Below are 9181 nucleotides of genomic sequence, written 5' to 3'. Positions count from 1 at the left end.
CAAGACATCACCACAACACTTTCTTTCTGGATTTTATTGTAAGCTCTACGGGGCAGGGACCTCCATCCTCTTGTGTCTTTGACTCTTAACTTGTTGCAACTGTATCTTGTATTTATTTGTATTTATTGTTATACTGTGTATTTATCTATTATTTATCTTAATAACCCCCTGTTTGTATTAATGTATTCTACTGTACAGCGCTGCGTACATAAGTAGCACTTTATAAATAAAGATATACATACATACAACACCTGCCTGGGGGCAACCCTACCAACTCCCAAGGGCCACACTTCCCTGAGGGCCCCTTTCTCTGCTGAGATGTCAATCAGCCCCATATGAGGAACCCACCTCAGGCGGTAGTGCCCAGCAAGTTACCAGGCCCCCCCCTGCCACAAGATAATGGTCCATTCCTGGCCTTTTGGAGACTGTATTTCTATCTTGAACCTGTTGGCCTCCAGCTGTTACAGTACTTAGTCTCCCAGCATTAGGGCAGTGACAGATGGGGAGATTAGTTGCCCCGCGACAAATCTTTGTTGCCACGGGTGATGGGATACGTGTCGTTACAACATGCCGTATATAGGAAGGATTTTTGTCAAGCAAACGTGGCACCCTGCCCATCTGTGTTTCCTCACTGAGATTTATTCAGGTAACACAGCGATGACCCAAATTTTACATTGCCCCCCATTTCCCCATAATTTGCCAATATAGAGATTTCTCCAAAGTAATATAAAGTGATTACGAGTGCCTTTAACATGTTCTGGGTCCCTTACACTGTTCAACAGACTGACTGACCAATACGGCAGCTAATTATTATTATTATTAACATTTATTTATAAAGCGCCAACATATTCCGCAGCGCTGTACAATATGTGCCAGTGTATGCCCACTTTGCCAAGGCGGCACAGGCCACATGATGTTGATTGGCTCTGATGATGCTTTTTGCCACATACAAAAAGGTAGAAACCCCAGAGGGGTTGCACAATATTCACTCAAATGGAACCCTGGACTTACCAGGAGGGGTAGTAAGGACAAATGTACATAGCTTTGCTACATTGTGCCCCCATCAGGGGCAGGACAAGCCGACTGGGCGCCCTAGGCAGGAGGGGGGGAGATGCAATGTGATGGGTCATTGCCCCCACCGCGTAATGACAACCAGTGGGGGCAATGACAAAGGAGCACGGACTAGAGGTAGGCAGGAGAGGCTCCCCCCAATCGTTGCACCCTAGGCAGCTGCCTCTTCTGCCTCCCCCTAGTTCCACCCTGGCCCCTATGTGCTATACTGGCCCCTATGTGTTATACTGGCCCCTATGTGTTATATTGGCCCCTGTGTGCTATACTGGCCACTATGTGCTATACTGGCCCCTATGTGCTATACTGGCCCCTATGTGCTATACTGGCCCCTATGTGCTATACTGGCCCCTGTGTGCTATACTGGCCCCTGTGTGTTATACTGGCCCCTATGTGTTATACTGGCCCCTATGTGTTATACTGGCCCCTATGTGTTATACTGGCCCCTATGTGTTATACTGGCCCCTATGTGCTATACTGGCCCCTATGTGTTATACTGGCCCCTATGTGTTATACTGGCCCCTATGTGTTATACTGGCCCCTATGTGCTATACTGGCCCCTATGTGTTATACTGGCCCCTATGTGTTATACTGGCCCCTATGTGCTATACTGGCCCCTATGTGTTATACTGGCCCCTATGTGCTATACTGGCCCCTATGTGTTATACTGGCCCCTATGTGTTATACTGGCCCCTATGTGTTATACTGGCCCCTATGTGCTATACTGGCCCCTATGTGCTATACTGGCCCCTATGTGCTATACTGGCCCCTGTGTGTTATATTGGCCCCTATGTGTTATACTGGCCCCTATGTGCTATACTGGCCCCTAAGTATTATACTGGCCCCTATGTGTTATATTGGCCCCTATGTGTTATACTGGCCCCTATGTGCTATACTGGCCCCTATGTGTTATACTGGCCCCTATGTGCTATACTATAGAAACCCATAGTGTCCATAGGAATTACATGAGCTATCAGGGCCCGATTTACATCGCTGCGCTAGGGGCTGTTGTTCTTTGTGCCACCAGAAAGCAAAGCGACCATGTTACAACCACACAAAGGCTGATTTTGTTTCACATATTTCATTTATTATACTTTTTAATGTAAATTTTCAGTTTAGTTTGTATCAGTTTTGACTTTGGCAGAAATCTTGTTCCAAAAATCAGTTATTTTGCTTTGAAGCTCCTCCCCTTTCAGAGTAAGTTGGGACGTAATATCAATGATGAAACCCCTGTAGGACACAGAATATTGCATTAATATTTATTTAGTATAAAAAACTGGCATCTAGGGGTCATGTAGTAACATGGACAACAATTGCAATTGTCTTGTAACCTATGGCAACCAATCAACTGATTTTTTACTGATCAAATGCTGTCAGAATAATGAAAGCCAACATTTTTTTAACTATTCTTATCTAAAATACAGGGGATTACAGAATGCAAAGGGAAGGGCAGGGGGAGACAATGTAAGCCAATAGTTGCTATGTGTTGCTAGAGCAGGGAGCTGAGCTGCCTTTGGGGGGATTGTAAATAATGGCTAATGTTGAGCAAGTTGGCAGCTCCAACACTTAAAACCAATGTTACTTAACCTGCAACTCCCAGCAGCAGTGATATTGGCGAAAGAGCTATAGGTCGGACAGTTCTACTTTATAACAATTATTCTTATGTGTATTTGGCCCCCAGCTGCCATTTAGGGATAAATGCCAACGCTTGTACCTTGTGTTTTGTACCGCTGGGGTTTCAAATATGTCCATGAGAACCTTCCCTGCTGGCGGATACAGATTGTTCACAGATTCGTAGATGGTGAAGGCGAAGGTGTCCGGTATAATCAGCCAATCCCTGCGCACGTGTCTTTTTGAGATGGATTTTGCTCCAGTTTCTAAAAGAGGTTTCCAAAACAAGTGATACTGGTGTCTCCTGGGTATTGTGGGGATTACAGGTAATGTCACGGTGGCCATGTCCCCAGCGGTGGTTACACGTGGAAGGGAACATTCTTTTCTACCAAAATAAGTGCAAGGCCGTGAGTCCCAATAAGTGCGATATTTGTACTTTTTAGGATAAATAAACCCTGTAGTGCCTGAGGGCCAACTCATGCTGAGCATCACGGTGACACTGGGAGACGTTGCCCCCGTGCAGAGTAGGCTAAGGAGAATCCCAGGATTTCTATACTCCCTACAGTGGTAAAGTAGTAGACAAAGGAAGTTGTGCATCAAACAAGGGGAGCTGTTGATTCTCTTCACCGGGATTATTCATGGCGGCTGTGCTATGAAGGCAGCTTGGGCACTAGGGCTTGAGAAGGCAGCTACACTGGCAGGTGTACAGGACCCCACCCCAAAACCTTACATTCTAACACACATTAATCACTGAATCACAACTAATAGGCTTAGTCCCCAAAATCCATTGGGTGGTAAATGTGAAGCTGGCATGGAACCAGCAATGTCCCAGATGCCCACGGTGTTACACTCAATACACATCACAGAGGTAGGATTCTCCCTTACCTGAGCCATTTATAGCCTTAACCTTGGGTGATATAAAAGAACTGGTGTCCATTAATGGAGATACAACATATACTTAACCTGGGTTGGGAATAATCCATGGCTCAAGGGAATGGCTGAGGCCATAACACCTAATAGTAATATCACAGAGCAGCTCAAAAGCTCTAGGATAGAGCAACTATGGCTAAATGCACCGGATATAATCATTACATACCCAGCAAGAGCAGGAGTAACAGAAAGGCGGCCACAGTGTATAACTTGCCCATGGTGGTGCCTGGATGGAAGAGAAGTAGGAAATGGAAACAGTTAGAAGAAGGGAGAGGGATGCAAGTGAGGGAACAGAAGAGAAGATGGAGGAAGAAAAGTTGAACAGATGGGATGAGCCTAGAAGGGGAAGAGTGGAAGAGCAGACGTGAAAAAGTCAGGGGGAATTAAAGGAGAGAAGGAAGAGAAAAGAGAAAGTCTGAAACCAAAAAGTGTTGAAGAAAGAAGAGAGGAGAAACCATAGAGATGGAAGGGGAGAAGACGGGAGAGAGTGGAGAGCAGAGAAGGGATGGTGTGAGCATAAGAAATGTAGAAGAGGAAATGTGAAAGAAAGAAGAGAGGGATGGGGGGGGAGGTTAAATTACAGAATAACAAAAGAAAAAAGTAGAATAGCATTAGAGAAGATAAAAAGAGAAGAGAGACAGGAGGAGAGAATGGCACAAAATAAAGGCAAAACAAACCTGGTCAATAGAGAAGGGCAAAGGTGGAGGATGAAAATGAAAGGAGCACAGGAGGGCAGGGAGTGGGCTCTATAGGAACATTATATATATCTATATTATATATCTATAAGTGATCTAATTGGTAAGAATTAAACCTGATCACTTACCCGTTTCCTATGGAAACCCAAACTGCGAAAGAGTCACAACTCCAGCAATAACAAATGTCCTCGTCACGGAGCAAATTCCAGTTTTGCACAAGAACACGGAGTTCTGTTCCAGGCTGGTCACATGACTGGACATGGTCAATAGAGTGGGCGAGAGACACCAAGGTGCCCATATAGGGTACAGTATAGGCACCGCCATGCCCACAATTCACAAAGGATTTAAAGGGACTGCTATTTAACAATGAGGCTGCCGTTGGGCCGTACTCACCATAAGCTAAAGGGGCTATACACAGGGTGTTGGTAGCCAATCAATCGGCCCGCAGGCCAACAGGCATGTACTGTAGGAGAGGCCATATGTGGCATGGCTGCTGCCTTTCTATTGTTGCCATCATTCAGGCAGACACCATAAATAACTGGAACATGAGCTGTGGCCCCTCCACACTCGCTATTCTGCCCATACGCCATACACTGGCAGCCACGGCTCATGAATAGATAGGAATTTCCAACCGGATCCTCAAGGGGACACTACCAATAGTATATGGACATTGGTTGGGACCAGTCGGCCGCAACAAAGATACCAAATACGTAATGAAGGAAAATGGTTGGTAACATAGTAAGTTAGGTCGAAAAAAGACATATACGTCCATCAAGTTCAACCATAAAGTGATTAGAGACCTCAGCAATGAGCAGAGCGGGGAACTGCCACCTCCCCAGGACAACAATCCTAATTAAACTGTATAAAATGTGGTATTTGGATATTTTGGAGATATAAGGCTTTCCATATTAAAGGGAAAGTACAACCTGAGCACAATGAATGGCACTTGGGCCAAACAATTTTTGTCTATTTTTTTATCACAAAAATATAATTTTTTTATTTCTTGAGCTTAACAGGGAGACTAAAGCTCCTTTGTGTTTGTTCCTTGTAAGGTAGGTCATTAGATTCCCAGTGCAGAGATACTCCCCCCATAATGGACCCTTAACAGTTGCAACAAAGGGTGAAGATAATCTAATTATCTACCTAATTATTATATATCTTCAAAGTAAACTAAAAGTCCCCCCAAAGCAAATGCCCCTAAAAAATTCAGTAATTAAGTGTGAAAATGTGGCTGGTAATGAAGGGGTTAAACACAGCTGCTATTTATTGTTTTATTGCAGTTTTAGTATGAGAGAGAGACAATTGCATTTAAGGGTTAATGGCAGGTGCTGGGAGCAGGTGTTACACGCAGGTGTATAAAGGTGAGGCAGGTGCAGGGCTCCAATTCTAAGCAACTTGGTCTTCATTATTTGTTTTTGATCTTTTTTATATTATTTGCCTTCTTCTTCTTCTGACTCTCACTCAAACCATTCCCTGGTTGCTAAGGTAATGTGGATCCTAGCAACCCGATAGCTGCCGAAACTTTAAACTGTAATGTTGCTGAACAAACAGTGAAATAAATACAAAAAGTACAAGTAATAAAAAATGAAGACCAACTGCAATGTCTCAGAATATCACTCTGTACATCATACTAAAAGTGAACGACCCCTTTAAATCTGTACAGCCCCTTTTTTTGGAAGATGGGTTTGTGCTTTACCTAAATTACTGAGTTTATAAACACAATAATTAGGTCACTACTTCCAGAATCAATAATAAAAGATGGATTGCTTTAAAACCCCAGTGGGTGAGCTTTACCCTATAGCAGTGCTGTCCAACTTCTGCGGTGCCGAGGGCCGGAAATTCTCTTGCATACATGGTGGAGGGCCGCTAATGGAAGCCAGTTTTGACCACTCCCCCTTTTAAACCACACCCATTTTATCACAATGGTGGTAGTGCAGCAAAAACCCAAAGGCTTGGTCCTCACTGCAGGGATATCAACCATCCTTCATATGTGAAAGAATTATATTATATCATATTAAGACACACCCTAAAATCCATATGACTCCTCCTCCCCTGTGGATAGCACAGCAACCCCCAGCATATATTTACACACCTTAGGGACCATTTAATGGCTATTTCCAACTGCTAACAATCTCCCAGAACAAACCCCTGCCAGGTTCACCTCCCACAGGCAGCATAGGGTAGAAAGAGTATATGGCACACACAGGCAGCACTCTGCCTGCCCTACGCTACCTGTGTGTGCCATACTCTGCCTGCCCTACGCTGCCTGTGTGTGCCATACTCTGCCTGCCCTACGCTACCTGTGTGTGCCATACTCTGCCTGCCCTACCCTGCCTGTGTGTGCCATACTCTGCCTGCCCTACGCTGCCTGTGTGTGCCATACTCTGCCTGCCCTACGCTGCCTGTGTGTGCCATACTCTGCCTGCCCTACGCTACCTGTGTGTGCCATACTCTACCTGCCCTATGCTGCCTGTGTCTGCCATACTCTGCCTGCCCTATGCTGCCTGTGTGTGCCATACTCTGCCTGCCCTATGATGCCTGTGTCTGCCCTATGCTGCCTGTGTGTGTCATACTCTGCCCTACCCTGCCTGTGTGTGCCACACTCTCCCTGCCATATGCTTCCTGTGTGTGCCATACTCTCCCTGCCATATGCTGCCTGTGTGTGCCATACTCTCCCTGCCCTATGCTGCCTGTGTGTTCAATACCCTCCCTGCCCTATGCTGCCTGTTTGTGCCATACTCTGCCTACCCTATGCTGCCTATACACAGTGTAGGGGTGATTACAGCCTGAGCCTGAGGTGTGAACAATGCAGGGGGTGAACAATGTAGGGATTAAAAGGTGTGAACAACACAGGGAATTACATGTTTAAACAATACAGAGGGATTACAGCCTGAATCTGAGGTGAGAACCATGCAGGGGGCCAGTTAATCACAGTACTGATACCATTTAATGCTTACTCAAAGGTAAGCCATCAAAGCAGCCAGACAGGTGGGGGGCCACACAGAGGGGGGTCGCGGGCCCGCCAGTTGGACAGCACTGCCCTATAGGATAAACCCATGTAAAATGATTTGTATTGGTGCTGTTTGGTATTAGTTCCCAGAATTACTTGTGCTTATTTGCATATGTATGAGCTGGTCTCCTCAACCCCATTTGTGTATGATGTTTTTACAAATATAACTCATTCATTCTCCTAGAGACCAATGGCACTGGGGTTTATGCACAGCCCGTTGGGGGGAGGCTGTCACAACCTCAGGGCCGTGAGTTCCCAGACATAGGGCAGGACCCAAAGAGCAAACAGTTGGTATCACAGGATGAGGTGTTTATTGGAGAAATGGCAAGTAGCCATCAGCAGGTTCCCATAAGCCAGTAGGTGGTAGCCAGCCTGCACTCTTGTTCCTTAGGGAGTAGGGAAATACACACAGTTGGGGGGAATCTTCTTGCCGCAGCTAAGGTAGATTCCAGGGAACACAGGGGAGGGGGTCCTGCCGTAGCTAAGGTTACACCCCAGACAAAAGGCTCCTTGGAACTCTTGGCAGCCACCTTTGTAGCCAGAAAGGGAGCAGCCCCTGTCGTAAAACCAAAACAGGATTTGGCTCCTTCTGCCAACCCAAAGGCAGCTTCCAGAGGGGCCAATCATAGCTAATCCCACTGGGCCTATGGGAAGCCACCTAGGGAGCATGCCCAGTTCAGTCTTTTGCATTTACTAGACAGAGCACTGCTCTCACAAGGGGTAACTATGTGTATTGTGTCACTATGGGGTCTGGCTCTGTGTGCCCTCACAATAGGGGCAATTACATGGGGAGGGCCAGACAGAGCCGGCTGGATACACACAATACACACCTAGATGTGATTAACCTACACAATGCATTTGCTACAACAGGTAGGAGGGGGCAGGGGGTACATTTCAGCATAAACAGAAATATCTAATAGTTTCATCCAACTTATACAGTTTGTTATGTCACATTTCTCCCCCTTCCCAAATAGTGAGCCTGCTGGGGGCCTACACAGGTTCCCAGCAGCCTCACTAGCCAATTCCCATAAAGCAAAATATCCATAATAAGAAAGAAAAATGTTACTTTAGAGTCCTAATTTGTATCTGTCCCAGAGTTACTGTATTCTCTCCCCCTCCCCGACAGCCCTTAGTGGCTGGGCCCCTTACACACAGTAGGGGGCAGCAGTTGGTGCAGTTTCCCAAAGTCACTTAGCAAAAGTCTTTAGTTCCTTGGGGGGGGGGCATATTGGCAAAACAGGAATAAAAAGATGGGGTGTAAACAGAACCCACAGGATCTAAGAGGGATATTTCAGGGCGGCCATCATTAACCCTCTCTCCTCCATATGGGCGACCCTGTAATGTCACAGTTCTGGCCTCCAGGACAATAAAGGGGCCTTCCAGGGAGAAGGGAACAATCCCAGGTGGTACAGTCTGTATTCCCCCCCCCCAAGCAGTCAGGCCAAGGTGACTCATCTTCAAGTGACCCCAATGACCAGTGGACCCCAAAGAGTATTAGACAAATGTTTATCCCCCTGTCTTTTCTTTAATTCTAAGTTCCACCCAACCTCTCTCAAGGCCCCGGTCCCTGTAACATTACACAATGGGGGACCCCTCCATCTGGGAGATATTGTAGGGACAGCACGGGGACTCACCAGTGTTTTATTTCTCTGTGGGGCAATTCTCTGGCCTTGTTGTCTGCCAGAGGGGGTTTCCGGAACAACTGCCCTGGTTACACGTTGTGCTTTTCGGGTGCCCCTTACTCCATTCCCAGAACTGACTGCTCTGATAGACATTGGGGAATCCTGAGCAATGCTTTCCTCTTGGTCCTGTTCCTCTCCAGCCAGCAACAACTCAGGTAGTGGGGAATCCTCATCTCTTCCCTCCT

General features: G+C 46.3%; 1 protein-coding gene across 2 annotated transcripts; it reads right to left on the bottom strand.

Moving 5' to 3' along the window:
- Positions 1-2130: 2130 nt before the first annotated feature.
- Positions 2131-4617, bottom strand: apov1.2 (apovitellenin 1 gene 2). Of its 2 annotated transcripts, none has more exons than XM_012958120.2 (4): positions 4433-4617; positions 3776-3835; positions 2783-3064; positions 2131-2298 (listed from the first exon to the last, which is right to left on the bottom strand). In XM_012958120.2, the coding sequence occupies exons 1-4, from the start codon at positions 4600-4602 to the stop codon at positions 2184-2186; spliced, it is 627 nt and encodes a 208-aa protein (XP_012813574.1). In that variant the 5' UTR covers positions 4603-4617; the 3' UTR covers positions 2131-2183. The 2 variants fall into 2 exon arrangements, with proteins under 2 accessions (XP_012813574.1, XP_012813575.1); XM_012958121.2 differs by having other exon boundaries at positions 2783-2945; positions 4433-4520.
- Positions 4618-9181: the final 4564 nt, after the last annotated feature.

This window comes from Xenopus tropicalis, chromosome 2, assembly GCF_000004195.4.
Source record: "Xenopus tropicalis strain Nigerian chromosome 2, UCB_Xtro_10.0, whole genome shotgun sequence".
In the NCBI taxonomy this organism is placed as follows: Eukaryota; Metazoa; Chordata; class Amphibia; order Anura; family Pipidae; genus Xenopus; species Xenopus tropicalis.
Note: the sequence above shows the minus strand (reverse complement) of the source record. Positions and strands in the feature narration are given on the sequence as shown.